Source organism: Dermacentor silvarum, chromosome 1 (assembly GCF_013339745.2).
Source record: "Dermacentor silvarum isolate Dsil-2018 chromosome 1, BIME_Dsil_1.4, whole genome shotgun sequence".
NCBI lineage: Eukaryota > Metazoa > Arthropoda > Arachnida > Ixodida > Ixodidae > Dermacentor > Dermacentor silvarum.
In genome coordinates, this window is record NC_051154.1 from 125418067 (window position 1) to 125433482 (window position 15416).

Genomic DNA, 15416 nt, shown 5'->3' on the forward strand with positions numbered 1-15416 from the left:
GATTTCGGTCCCATGCACTACCGAAGCACCGTGTCATAAGAGTGGCACGATCAAAACAGACATTGATGCCGAGAAAACTACCAACAAAAAGAAAGCTCAAAGTTGCCTCTAAAGCGTGATGTTTCTTTGTTTTTCACATTCCTTGCCTTGGATACTGCAACTGTCTTGCTTGAGGTGGACAAAGTGTGACCATTCCGTGTGGCAACCCCGCGAGTACGGAGGTTACATTTCTCCACACGCGTAGCTAGTAGATGGCCGCATAAAGAAGGGCAAAAGAAGGAAGTGACAGGCTTCCATTGCAAGGCGACACTTTTCTGGGCGGAGCAGCAGCAGCTCAGGAACCCCGAGCTAGTGTTCGAACGTCGTGCGCATGACAATCGCCACTTCGGGACCTTTTCAGAAAGAACTGCTCGCCTGACTGTTCAGCTGGCACACTGTTACCTTGCCAAGGAGCGAAAAAACAAGTGTCAAGAGCGAAAGTTATTTTTCGATGATACCCGACCCCGTGCACGGCATCTCGCCTCGCTGGTCCTGCTGCTCTACTGAGCTGCCATGTCTGAATATCAGTCCATGCGGGTCCTTAGGGCACACTGCATCGCTGTAGAGTGCAAGGGTACCGTCCTAAACCAGGTACGAACCCATTGCAATGCGCGCCAACATGTCATCTGCCATCCGGGTTGTCTGGTGCGGAAAAGGCATGCGCGGAAAAACCTGTGCACGTGCAGGCGACAGCCGCTTCCCTTGTGGCATTTGTGACATGCCGCTGTTACTGATTCACGTGATCGTTGTGCTTTTGAGGCTTTTTTGGAACTCGAGAAGTGATTACCGTGGGCGATTGGAATTCGAGAGACGGCCGCCCCGCTTTCTGACGTGCCGATGATGCGTGCCAGCATGCTTCCCCCCTCCCCCCCCCCCTCCCTTAGGCGCCATCTCAAGATTTCCGAACCCATGCACCGCGGCGTCTTTCTGCGCCTTGTCGTCTGCTAGCTCCTGTTTCAGCTGTCGTGACTGGATACACGGAAATCTAAGAATCCCCATGTTTTGGAATAATAGTTCGTAGTACTGAGGCGTTAACATGACATGGAAGCTGAATAACGATTGGTATTCTGAAGTTCGTAGTACTGAAATGTTTTTGCATTGAAACTATAAGAAGCCAACGGGGGATTTCTGAACAGTTTGTTAATGTCGGGTTCGCAGTAATGATATTTTACTGTATTGTGTTCAGTATGTTTGTGGCACACCCGCTCATGTTGAGGAAGAGCAGGCTCCGACTCGCGTACTCCCAAATGGGCGTCGACTCCATTGTGTAGAGCACAGCACCATCCCGACTGAAGAAGGCACTGGCCTTCAATAACGCTCCTTGGTGACGAGTTGTTTAAGACAGACACCTTCATTTTAGTTTATTTGGGCTAACACTAGCGTGTGGTGATTGTGAACCGTGCATGAGTGGGGCCCTGTGTGTCTGTTACTACAGTTCAAACCTCTATATAATAACTTGTTAGCCATGTGTATCTATTGGACAGTTGCCGCTATACTTAACTGCCAGCTTGTAGTTAGTTCCTGCGTACGAGTTTCAAATCATACTGTGTGCTTGTACCTTTGTCATTCCTTAACTGCCAGCTTGTTAGTTCCTGCGTACGAGTTTCAAATCATACTGGGTGTCATACTGGGTGCTTGTACCTTTGTTATTCCTTGACCTATAAAAAAACTTGATACAGTGTAGACCGCTTATAACATAAGTCGCCGGAGTCGCGAATATCCGCACTATAACCAAGACAACTATTTTATTGCGATAATGGATACTGCAGGCGCATTTCTGCCGTCGCTGTCACCGTGCTCTAGGTTCCGTATTCATTCGCCTACTAAATAAATTAACAAGCACGGTGTCATGCGCGCACAAGCAAACATGAACACATCTCGCTCGTTGACTGCGGAAACAAGCTGTGAAAACGCTCTAGTGACGAAGTGTGGCAAGCGGATTGACCTTCGTGCTATCATGCCTCTCGCTCCAACGCGACCGATAAGCGGCGAAAACACGGCGCGCGGCGGACTTTCCCCGTCGCAGATTGCTTTCAAGATAGGGCCAAGGCGATCGTATCGCTGAAGTGGATCGTCGCAGATTACATGCTGCTTCAGTCCACTGAAACCGTTCCGCATTGCTTTGCTGGCGAAAATCCTCACCTTCTGTTTGCGCCAGTCCCGAACGCAAGTTTCGGATTCTCCGAACGCCCATGATGCGGCCCGATTTCCGTCTGTCTCCGCACACATGATCACTTTCCTTTTAATGCGGCATCATGAACTCGGTACTTCATGCTGATAGGGCAGACGCAGAGAACGTGAAGACAGATGGTAGACTATTGCCTAAGCACGTGTACTGCAGCACATGGAGGAAGCTACGGTAGCTAGGCTCGAGAGTAGCCAGGCTCGACGCGCGTGCGAGGCGGCCATTTTCAAATGCCGACAGCTATTTGGTAACGCAGATTTAGGGTTGTACTCGATTCTAACGCGCACACAATTTTTGGACCTGTTTTATCAGAAAAAAAGTGCGCGTTAGGTTCGAGTAAATACGGTATTTGTGACTAGAGTGGGGCGTTTGCCGACTAGGTTGACTGCCGAACTTCCAGGCAGCCGCACTGTAATCGGTATTTCGTGTCCGGCAACTGCACTATAAGCGATACGCGTATACACAGAGTACTATGGGAAAATTAACAGGAGTGACTGTATTATATCCGGTCCTGCACTATAAGCGGTTACGTTGTAAGTGGTCTATACTGTAGAATGCTTTCTGAGATAGCACCAGTGTGTCTTCTAACAGTAGCAGGTGAGTCACTTTCAAAATACAATGAGCAAACTATAGGTTCTGCACAGCATCGCATAAAGTAGAACTTCTTTGTTTTTAGAAAACATCTTGCAATTGGCAGATTTTTCTCCCATTTGAGATGTTTTTGGTCCCCTCTAATCCTATTTTAATTTTTGCCAGAGTGCAAATAATTCTTTTATCTTGTGGCTTTAGGGTCAGCCAGCAACAATTTTGACAAACAGCAAGAAGAAGCTGAAGAACATTGCCATTTTCATCAAGGTAAGCTTAGCTTTGAGGTTGTAATGTTCGGGCTCAGCATTATATTTTGCAGGATGAGGAGGAAGAGGAGGAGGAGGAGGATGATGAAGAGGAGGAAAAGGATGGCAAGAAGAAGCAAGATGCACCAATCTTGGGGCGTGGAGGTCGAAGAACAGCGATCTTGGACTCTAAGCTCAGGGTAGGTCATGTTGTGCTGCGAAATATTTACAGAACCTGAGGGCATCTTTACCCCTGTAGGTGGAAAGTTACATTGCCAGCTTTTAAGAATTTTTATAGGTCATTTTGATGCATGTCATGTGGTCTCTGTCTTGGTGAATGCGTCCCGTGGTCACTGGTATCAAACTTAGTCAAAGAACTGCTGATTCAAAGGGCAAATCTTGCTAAAGGCTGCTTCAAAAGCCTCATTTCAGCAGTAATGGCTCCATGTCTTCTCCAGACTTCTGCTGGAGGTTTGGGGCCATATTACCCACCGTGGTTGCTCAGTGGTCATGGTGGTGGCTGCTGAGCACGAGGTCGCGGGATCGAATCCCGGACACGGCGGCCGCATTTCGATAAGGGCAAAATGCGAAAACACCCATGTACTACTTAGATTTAGGTGCAAGAACCCCAGGTGGTCCAAATTTCTGGAGTCCCCCACTACGCCGTGCCTCATAATCAGATCATGGTTTTGGCACGTAAAACCCCATAATTTTTGGGGGGACATATTCTGAAACGTTCCACTTGGCGATAATTAGCCTAGGTGACCATTTCGCCTTCAGACGCGTGCTGATTGGCTGGTTGAGCAAAACCGGAAAATAATCGCGCCGTCTAGTAGTTCTGGTCTACGTCATTTTGACGTCACGGTGTCATTGAGTGCTCCCGACATCTATACGCCTGTGACGTACTACTGCCTATACATTCGAAAACAGCATGCCCGAGTCGCTCTGCACTCGCACGGTGCACTCTTTCGCGTGTTGTGAAACGTTCAAGAGCGCGTGTTGGTAGTGTATGCTGACATCACGGGTAAGCAGCCGGTTGATTTATTGAACGTGACTATCGCCTAGGCGAACCATTGCCTAAGTGAAACGTTTCAAAATACGTCCCCCGGTGGCAATGATTGTTAAAACGAAACCAGAGCTTTCTAGCCTGTGTGTCGTAGTGCATCAGTACCATATTTTTCCACATATAATCCGCACCCCCAGGTACAACCCGGAAAGAAGAAAATAAATTGCCGTGTATAACCTGCGAAAATAACTGCATACATAGTTCCAATCCTTGCAAAATGTATCCGTTCGCGAATGCATGATTCGTCCACATCGTATCTTCGGCTAGCAGCTCTATCCCCGTCTCTAGGCGATGCTGATAAAACTGGATTCACACAACGTGATCGTGGGCAAATCAGTTACGTGACATGGGACAGGAATCGGGTCACTTCGCAGCTAGCATTCACACGACAGAGGGTGACAGTGCGGCGGAGCAGCCTTCGCATGAGCAACAGTAACGGAGTAAACACGACCGAACCGTATTATGAAGCACTTCATGTGGACTGAGGGAGCTCTGCGGGCATGGGTGACATACGTATGATCACCTGATAGGCAGTCTGCAATCTCAAGTCGCGATTTGCTTCGTTGTGTGAAAGCTTTATCATCAGCTTCTGCTGCGCTAGGATGAATAACGAGCTCAGTGCATCGTAATCTGAGTTCTAGTTTGCCTGGGCTATTCGTTAAATACTAAATGCATAGTGGTGATCCGTAAAGATGAGATTGGGCAACCATGGAGGGGAGGGGGCAGCTTCGGCACGCAAAGGTAAAGGGTTCCCAGGAGAAAACAAAACTGAACCTGCTGCTGGTGGGTCAACCTATTTTCCGCACCGATTTAATTTTGTTTTTTACGATAGTGTGATTCTGATTTACATTTGCCGTCAGACCAGTGTTCCCACTTCTGCACTAAACGAGATTTCCCGCGCCACCCTGATAAAAAAACACTATTTTGCGCCAAAGTGCACCAAAATTAATGACTGCACAATACGTGTGTGGCCATAGTGGTCTGCAGACATGCATAACGCTTAGACTAAAGTGACCTAATTGAATTTCCGTTATCTTTACGTAGCCTATCTATAATTTATAATTTGGGCTCAGCGGCAACTACTTAAAAATCTGAGTAATTGGGAGTCCGAAATAACCAAATTCACCAGAAAACAAGACTTTATTCCATGAGTGCCTATAAAGGTGTACAATATTTTCGGATTACCACTTTCAGGGATACGTTCACTTTTGCGGGATTTTGCGTCACTAGCGTCAAACGCATGGGCCTCAACGAGCGATGGCATTCTTGGGACTGTGCCAAGAACGCTATCGTTCATTGATGTGTCTGGTTCTGGTCACACAAAATGTTCCAAAAGTAAAAGTACCCCCAAAGGGGATCGTTAAAAAATAAAGCTGAAGTTTGTCAACACGTTGCTGTGGTGCATGTACACTTGCCTAGTATCTGGTCAGTCCAGATCTCTACCACTGTCATGTTGTAGCCACATCTAGACGAAAGTACAATCAATGCACGCACCATACCTTCAACGCCTGTCAACATGGCAAGACTGTAATTTTGTAGCGATGCCTTTTCCGGTGCCACTCCTTATTGCACTTCATCAGTGGTAAGAGTGGCACTCCGCCTGCGTTATCAGTGGTATCAGCCGGCCATGAAGGGTGGATGATAAGGGCTGCATATAGAATTGAGCAGAATGCATTGGTACAAAATCGCGGCCCAGAAGTAAGACCGTGCGATCATAGCCAAATAGCGGCAGGTTTTTTACATGACAGCGTTAAGGGCTCCGTGTCTCAGAAAATCCGCCGTTGGCGTGGATGTCGGCTTCTGTGGTGGAAAAAAATTATCCCCAACCACCCCGACCATGCAGGCCTTCCGCGTTGCGCTAGGTGTTAGCGAAGGAGAAAATCATCCCGACTGCGCAGGCCCTCCACATGGTGCAAGGTTATGGTGAACAAAAATTGAATTTCTCACAGTGAAATCCGTCAAAAAAATGGTAAAGTACGACTTCACCACAACCTACAGACATGGTGGCGTCGGATTGTAATTTGAATGTACGAGAAAACTTAACGCTGTTACGAGGAAACTCAAACACAAACCCCTTTTCCAGCATTTCTACCATGCGAACGGGCGTGCTCGGATAGTTTACTTGCGAAAATACTATCCAGATGGCGCTCGTATCCTCGGCAGGTCAAATTGGGACTTTGCCTGCCTAATGCGTTTTTGGACGCGCACGCGTCAGGGCAATAGCAAACAAATAATAAAATAATAAAAAAAGGTGCCAAGGCCTTCACATTTTAATATAAGACGACTTATATTGCCCCTGGAAAAACGTCTTCCCAGCAATGCATTTCTGTCTAAAAGTGAAGTCGACATTAAGGGGATCGGTGTAAGCTTGGTCTTTGTAAGCTGGCTTTCCAACGTTCTGTGTTGCAGTGAAGCCCACCGAAAGAAAAATGCGATGCGATCGGGGTCGCATTCCACTCTTAAAAGGCGAAGCTTAAACATATTCGAATTTTTTTTTAAGCAGCAGTCCTTGTCAGCGCCGCCTAAACAAGTAGCTGGGATCGCATCGCATTTTAACAAGTGAATGACCAAATGTTGGCCGCACGGATTGAACACCGCAATACTCGCGAATGGCTTGCCAGGGATCGCTTGTCCTATGGTTTAGGCACGGTCAGAGCTAGGTTATTTAGTTATTGTAAAGCACGGTCAGAGCTAGTTATTATTATTAACCAGTCAAACTGGTTAACTAGGCTTTGCTAGTTTTGGTTTCGACGTGTCGGCAACATGCTGCAACGACCATGCTGCAGCGATGCCAGCAACATATCAAAGCCAGAATATTGCTATTTCCACTCAATTTGGCGGTCAAATTAGCATGTAGTTGTACAGGCGGAGTCCGAATTATTGAACGGCGGCGTGCCTTTAAGGTCTCCGAAATTTTGGTTGTACTTATACAGTTAAACCTGCTTATAACGAACCTCCATATAACGAATTCCTGGATATAACAAAGTTTTTCTATTCCCCGCCGTAACTCCATAGAAGCACATGTATTTGAGACCTCTACGTAACGCAGTGGCAGCGGGAGACCCCCTCGATATAACGAATTTTCCCCTCCGACAACCTAGAAATTTCGCTCCAAATTTTGTCATTTTTGCGCGAGCAGCAACCGGAAGCACCTTCTCCGCCGTGTCGGAAAGCGAAGCGAGCGCACGTGTGCGAGGTGGGCCTGCATCCCTCGACCCAGCGATCTTGCCGCCGTGGGCGTGACCTTACCCCTCCCTTCATTCAAACCTGATCCTGCCGCTTGCTGCAGCTGGCCTATAGCCCACCAAGCCGGCACTCTCCTTTTCCAGTTGATGTTGCCGACGCGCTGGCAGACGCTGTGACACATCACACTCGATGAGCGCGGATACGCGCTGTCAAACGCTGGCAGCGTGTAGAAGCCCCTCTGCAGAAGCGAGCAAAGTGACCTTCGTGCCGTTGTCTATCGCTTCAACGCAAGCTGAGCGCCGAGAGCACACAGCACGCACAAAACTACGAGCCGCCGACGCACCTCCACTGTCTAGACTATCCCACCACAGATCGCTTTCAAGATACGGCCTGCGCGTCCGCGCCGTACGCAGTTGATGCCAGAGTACGGTACAACGCCGCCCGCTATCCCTCACCCCTCGCTGGTGCCTCGAGCGCAACGGAAGAAGGCGCGCTTCTTCCCTGCTTTTCTTTCTTGCCCGCACGAGATTTAGACGCGGTCGTTGGCTCCCCTTGCACGTTTTCTCTCGCACATACAGCATACGGCGCGTGGAGACTGCATTATCGCCCAATTGGACTTTATACGGAACATAAGCCAAAACCAATTTTAGGGCCACAACGCGTAATACACACCATCTTTAGATAGCAAATGCGGATCTCAAGGGCCATACTTTTGCTGGCGGAAACCCAAAATACGTCATAGTTGTCACCCCCGGCACTTTGGGTGGCCAATGCCATCGTTAAGCCACTAAGCCAAGCGACATGAATAGTCAAAATGGCCGCTCGGGCCGGCGCATGGTGGCAGTTCGCAACGTATCATGCGGGAACGGTCCCACAGTTGCGACGCAGCAGCGGGGTTACCCATGCAGTGGGTTCTATGGGAGCTATGCCGGGACCAGCCGAAAACGACGTAACAGCTGGGAAAACGCAGCACCCGGGAACGTAACAGCGGGGCTCTACTGTAACACTATACGACGCCATCGTGACGCTCGCTTTTCGTTTCCGATGCCGCGCGCTTATGCGAAACGACACGCGTCCACGCATCCAGTACCTGGTGTGACATTCCAAGGATGAGTGCTTAGACGAAAACGGAAAACGGGTGCACGACGTTACAATCGAGGGTGCGTTAAAATCGAGTAGATACGGTAAGCGTTTCTTTTTCGAATTTTCGTGCCGAACCTGCATATAACGAAATCCTCTTTATAACGAAGTTTTTGGGGAATTTGTCAATTTTGGTATATCCAGGTTTAACTGTACAATAAACTTGTGGTCCAGTGATGGCACCTCAAAGTTGTCCAAATAATCGAGATTGTCGGAATTGGTGGTGTCCAAATGATCAGTTGGTGCCACTTGTGAATCAGTTAATTGCTGAGCAGAGGCTTCAGCTTTACGAAAAAAAAAAGCAAATCATTTAAAAGTGCCCAGTGTCATCTAAAGCAATGCTCGAGAGTTACCAGGGGCTCATCAAGGCTGGCTTGGCTCAGGAGAGCATTGATGACATTTAGTCTGTCCAGGTGTTTCTGACTCATGCTAGCTCTAGCCTTGCTAAAAACATAGTTAAGCTGGCAGCTGTAGCTGTACTTGCTTCTTGATTTGCAATTTCTGAGGCAGCGCTTCAAAAATAAATGGTAATGCTGGCACTAACGTTCGGTGATATGTTGCGCTGTATCACAAGATGATCTAGTGCTATATTCAAAAGGGCTCTCTTTAGTTCGAAACTCCCTTGCCAGCCCGCTCCCCCTTTTTCTCTGTCTCTCTAAATAAATTCACAGTCCCCTTGGAATTTAATATAACAAGGTTCCAGTGTATATATCTGAAAAAGCATTCAACTTGGCGACTCTTTCAATGCAGACTGAACAGTCAGCAGAAGAGAAACGTCAGCAGAACCAAAAGTTGCTTGCAGAACGCTTGAATCAGGCAGCCAAAGACAGGCTGGCATCACAACGCGGCGTGCAAAAGGATGAGAAGTAAGTTGGCAAGTTGACTTAGGAGCATGTGTGTGCTGGTCTTTGGTGCTCTCTGCTCTTGCCTTTGCATGGCCTTACGGTGCTTTTCTAACTTGTCTTTCTTTCCTTTCACTTGCAGTGACTGGGATAAGTATGCACAGCATGAAATAGAGGACAACCATGTTTATATTCTGTTGGTCATTTTGATTGTTTCATCCACAATTGCGTGGCCTTTAAGATTATAACATGTGTGAGCCGCAAGCCGCTGAAATGTTTTAGCGCGTAATACAGCAGCTTAAATAGTTATAGATATCAGTAGCTTTGCTTTAATTATAACACTCCTTTCTTTTCTGCCTCCTCTTTTCTTTAGTGCAGGTAGAATTGCTTCACTAATAAAAGGGGGATCATGGGCTCTGCAAAATTGGCAAATGGATTCGGGGTTGTGTAAATCGTGCGAGGCTGTGTGTTAACCCTTTAACTGGTAGCTTAACAAAATTGTTGACCTACCAAAAGCAGCTGCAAAAACTAGAGAAATCCAAATATATTAGTCTGTGCCTTTCAATTTACCGTTATTTATGTACCAGCTCAACAGTGGTATTCAATAAAATGTCGAGCGGGAGCAGCAGTAGCAGATGTATTGGTCACAATACCTGAAGGCTTCGTTGTTTTCTTCTTGGCGCAAGTGGGGGGTCATATTCTCACCAAAGTGAAATTTTAATTTTTTTAAGCAAGCTCTTATTTCTTAACTCCATAAAGGTGCATCTCAAAAACACACATTGACCTTGCCAAAGCAAGTGCCAGAAACGAGTTTTGGATCATACATTTACCTTTCACCACCTGGTCAACAATAATTTTGACCTACTGTATCTCTTTTAGTTTTTAGAGAAACCGCTTAATATTTCAATTGGTATGTATTTGAGCAAAGTAAAGGACTGAAGCAATAAAACCATTCTAGGTCATGTTTCTTGCCAGTTAAACGGTTAACATGTGAAAATGGAAAAAAAATTTCTCGTTTGAGAAGGTTAACAAATATAAAGCCTCAAATGTTCGCAAATACTGTATATTCTTGTGTAAGAGCTGAACCCCTAAATTTGTACCTAATTATTTATAGGGGACAAAAAAAATTGTGTATGGGCTGCAGTCCCTTTTTTTAAGTGCACTCCTCGTTCTCCACTGCTATACTACATTAGGTCTGTACGTTATTGATGCTGTACACAGTGGGGTATGTTCTCCTGTTTGATTGTACCCGCAGATGATAGCGTTTTCGTGGGAAGTTCATTCACAACCTGATCGTAGATGTTATGAAAGTCATTTCCCAGCAGCCACAGGTTGTGCCGTCGGGCATTTTTACACATTCTGGGGAGGATTTCTAAGTTACCAAAAACCCCCACATTGCCCAAAAAGTGTATGCAGGTGTTATCGACTGCAACATACCATTACATGTCGTAAGATAGCTTTAAAGGATTCTGTCACTGCGCAGTAACGAGGTGTGACAGCTTCACCTTTAGTCAGAGCAATGCATAGCATATCTGTCTCTTCTTCGCTTGTTTCTGCATTTGATAAGGGGAAGCCTGTCAACTTAGGCACCGACGTAACTTACTTGTCGTTGATCTGTATTGTGCCATGCATGCGTATTCATGCAACTCATGTCCGCCACTTAATGTGGCACGCTTAAGCTCTCCGCTTTGTTCCTACTGTACAACTGTACACGTTTGTGCATTGAGCTTTTATTGCTCCCACATCTCTTGAAATGTATGCTGGTGCTATCGACTAAAATATTCCATTCACGGTTTGTATGAAAACACCGGTATTTCACCGCCTAGCCTTATGTGTGGCATGTCTGAGCCTATTACTAAGGGTGGCTTCATCTTGTAACATACTTGCAGTCAACCAATTCCAGCTGCTCCACCTACAGTCACATGCCAGTAATGACGAACGAGGTAGCAAAGTTAAAATAAAGGCTTTCCAATGTCGTCGCACACGACAGAAAGCATGTCTGTTTTTCAAAGCATCACTCATTCTTTTTACATTTGGATGGCCACACCCAAGAAATTTGGGCTCAAATTTGTGGGAAAAAAAAAGTCCAGCTCTTGCTCGGGAATATATGGTAATAAAAATTAGGCAGAAAGGGTAACAAGCATACATTGTAGGTGATCTTTCGCTGAGCCAAACCTTGTGTGATGTTTAGGGCTTTGTATTGTTATGTTGGAAACATGACTTGATATATGTTGATGTAGGTTCTGATTTTGTATTCTGCTTTTTTGGCTTGAACCAGAATCCGGAAATCGAATGTTTCATACAAGTCTGTGAATCAGATGCCAAAGGAACCAGAAGTCAAAGAGCTCAAAATATTTGTTGGTAAGCAGTTTTTTGCCTTGATTCTTGCCATGTGTGACATGGGAGCTTGTCATGCTTTTATTGGCCTATCTAACAATAATAGGGTTTATCTTGTGAGTACTTTCCTGTATTTGATATCAGTATTGTTGCACTTCAGTTTCATACAGCGATTATTATGTTATGGACCATTCCTTGGCACAAATGATCCCCAACAAAAATTTTCTAGGCTGTATCGGGAACTTCCGGTTTATTCGAACTAACGTTGTGGTCCCGTCAAAGTTATGTGTATTCAATCAATGGGCTGGTAATTCGAACGCGAACGCATTTGCGACAAGTAATTCGAACATACCGCGCACCGACAATGCTCTCAGCAGTGCGCCAAATCACGCGGCGGTGTCTCTGACCGGCATTGCTCTGACACTACCAGAGCAAAAGCTTAGGAGAGACCTCTCAGCGATGCGCGCAATGAAGACGAGAAGAAAAAACCCGTTTGAAATTTCACTCTCTCTCAAATGGCAAAGTCGCTGTTTCTGCATCGCGCTGGAACACACGCGTACGTGCCGACGTCTCAGCCACTCGGAGAAAATAGCAGTGAAAGCTAGAGCCGGGCCTGTGGGAGCGGGCGCGCACGGAGACAGTCGAAGGTGAGGGAGTAACGAGGGAGTTTAGAGGGAGGACGAGCGGAGCCACCGAAGCGGCGGAGTTGCCGACACCAAACCGCTTCCCTGCCGCCCTTCTCCCTCACCTTCGAAGGTGTCAGCGCGCGCCCGTCGCCGTGCCAGCGCCGCCCGCTCCCAGAGAGAGAGAGTAAAACATCCTTATTAATAATATTTGAACAGAAAGAGGACAGTCTGGGGTCCCTAAGATGATTGCGGCGATGTTTCGAGCCTGTTTTATCAGTTTCGTTTTCTGCCGAGCGTTGGGCAGGCGGGGGCAGTTTCGTGGCCCTCGCTTGCGCGCAGCGATATTTCACGAATCGGCCCCGTTCCTACATCGTGCTATGAGGCACGAATATTTCAAAAATAAGTCCTTCTTTTAATTCGAACTGCTTTTAATTGGGCCCCTTCGAGTTTCAATTACCGAGATTCTAGTTATGGCTTCTTTTCTCAACACAGTGATACCAAAGTAAGGTGCGTGGGTAGTCTGGTTGCAAATAAATAAACAATAATATTAGAACATGTTTTCATTACATGCACTTTTATCATTTTATAAGATATTCATGTCAAAATAGTACACCACTTGTGCATGCAGCAATTTGTTTGCACTGAAATGCTGTTGTTGGTGTGTGGTGCCTAATGCGGAAGCCACAGGGTCGGTGCATGCTCGTGTGTGGAGCGAGGTCCAAAAAATAAGAGTTCTGCATGTATAAAAAATTGCGCGTATTTTTAAAATTCCACTGCAGTGGCTTTTAGTATTAAGGTTAAAACACCAAACCATGGACATTGGAGGCCTCAAGCTCCTGCAGTGGTAATGGTGCTTCAGCAACTTAATCTTGTATACCTAGGTTGCATGGCTACACCGATTAGTGAGTCTGAACATATTTTTGTTGCTGCAACTGAAGCTCTTATTTCTGATGGAATCTTATTTGAACATCTTTGTGCACAACATGGTAGCCAACAAACTGTAAGACCACCATGTCGAGCAAATTTTACTCCTTAAGATCAGAAACCTGAAAATAATTTTTTTTTGCCATAATCAGTTTCCAGCTGCAAGTACTAGTACTAAAAAACACACACACACAAAAAAAACTAGTTCTTGCTGCACAGCTGGAAACGGCAACTTGAGGACTGACTTACACAGAGCTACATGTTGATACCCTGTCAGAGTTATCCTGTAATTTTTGCACTGTTTTTGTTAGTATTTTTATATGTGTAGACAATCGGTTAATTCATGGGTTCTCAAAGTGGGTTCCGCAGAACCTTGGGGTTCCGCAGGCCCCTGCTCGGGATTCCGCGAGCCACTGATAAATTTTCCGTGGTTCCGCGTCACCAAGTGGCTAAACTGGCGAAAACGAGGTGTGCTCGATCCACAGAACCTCCATTACTCATGCCCGAGTGTCAAAAAGTACATCACAGCGTGTAACGACAACGCGCGAACTGCGCAATAAATCCGCAAGCAGCTTGTAGCGATCCAACCTCCGAAAACGTGCAGCGCGCCTAAGCTTTCGCACTGGAATCTCGGAGGCCTAATTTGCCAACGTGCGAATTTCTCCCGTTTGTAGATAGCGTAGGTGCCGATTGCGTGCGCACTGACGTATACGTTGGAGGAATTAAAAATGAAGAAAAAAAAATGCGTGGAGTGTCGCAAATAGGCGCCGCAGAAGAGCAAGAACGGCGCTAGCGTCCAACCGAAACGAAGCGGCGCAGTCCGCATCGCCATGGTCCTCAGCGGCAATCGTGCGCGGCACTTGATTGACAGCAACGCTGGAGCGCTTCGTGCCTAATTGCGCCCTTAAAGGTTTTATTCTTGCGTTTATCGCCACGCGTAACACCGCATTGGCGGCGTGCCGCATGCCTTCATAATTGCGTAGTCGCCATCCATGATCGCGTCGATAACCACTGCAGTTTCGTCTGCAGCGGTTGCGGCAAACAGTAGTCCCCTTTGCACTCGGTGCGCGCGTCGGCTGCGTGCCATCACAACTGCGTAGTCGCCATCCATGGTAGCGTCGATACTGACTGCGGTTTCGTCCGCAATTCTTGCAGCGAACGGTAGTTTCATTTTGACTCGGTGCGTGCGTCGGCCGCCTGCCTTCTGAACCGCAAGGTCGCCGTCCATGATCGCGTCGATAGCGGCCGCGGTTTCGTCCGCAGTGGTTGCGGCAAGAAGTAGTTTTGCTTCGACTCAGTGCAAAGCTGTCGAAGATTAAGAGCACCGGCTACATCGCGATGGATGGACAATTTGTTGGCGAGCAGCTGACTGGCGAAAAAATAATCGGGATGTACGCGCGCGAGGCCTTCGCCGCTGCTAGCGCTAATCAGTCATGAGATGATGAGAATTTCAGCTTCCGCACTGGTCTTGTGCTAAATATAAACAGGATTTGCTGATTCATTGTGTAAATAAAGGCGCGTTGACGTAGTTAAGCATTTGTTTATTGTTTTCTTGATACTCTCGATAATTCGACATTCGATTCTTTAGGACATTTTAATTCGGTTAATTCGGTTGGTGCTTCATGGAACTTAGCAGGGTTCCCTGGAGCGAACCCAGAACCCCTGGGTTAATTCATTGCAACATTAATTGGGAGGACATTTACCGGGTGCGCGGGGTATTTGAGAACACTATTCCTTATCGCCATAGACACCAGCAGGCTCATATCTATCTAGGCCTGCGGCTTCTTGTTTGTTGACCCCTTATCATTCATACTGCGCAGTTTGTTCAAAGATGGAAGTGTGCAGGTTGACAGTTCTCGTCGCCCTGGCCGCACAACACAGCGACTAGGAAATTGCCACCTTTCTGAATGTAGCGAAGTCTTTCGTTTATGACATGCAGACAGAACTGATGTGTTCTAGTGGTGACAGGGCATCTTCTGTGGCAAAAAGGGAAAAGCACAGTCAGCGGTCAGACGTCGTGAGAACCCCTGATTTTCTCTGGTGGCTGCAAGTCATCTTGAGTGACGACCCAGGGAAGTATATGTGGGCAATTGCAAAGGAGCTCCAAATTGCAGAGTTGACTGTCAGGCTCGCTGTGCACGAGGACTTGAGGTACCATTTCTCTGGTATGAAGAGGGGGCAAGTCATGTCCGATAAAACTAAAAACCGTTTGCTGGGTCCAAGCGCTTGCTTGCAGGC

The 15416-nt window shown here is 46.9% G+C and overlaps 1 protein-coding gene across 1 annotated transcript in view; it reads left to right on the plus strand.

Moving 5' to 3' along the window:
• Window positions 1–15416, plus strand: part of LOC119436001 (FACT complex subunit SPT16-like) — a 116858-nt gene that overhangs the window by 48689 nt on the left and 52753 nt on the right. The window contains exons 11-14 of the mRNA XM_037702722.2: window positions 3014–3079; window positions 3132–3257; window positions 9200–9315; window positions 11570–11652. Coding sequence (XP_037558650.1) covers window positions 3014–3079; window positions 3132–3257; window positions 9200–9315; window positions 11570–11652 — 391 coding nt within the window. The remainder of the gene's footprint in view (window positions 1–3013; window positions 3080–3131; window positions 3258–9199; window positions 9316–11569; window positions 11653–15416) is intronic.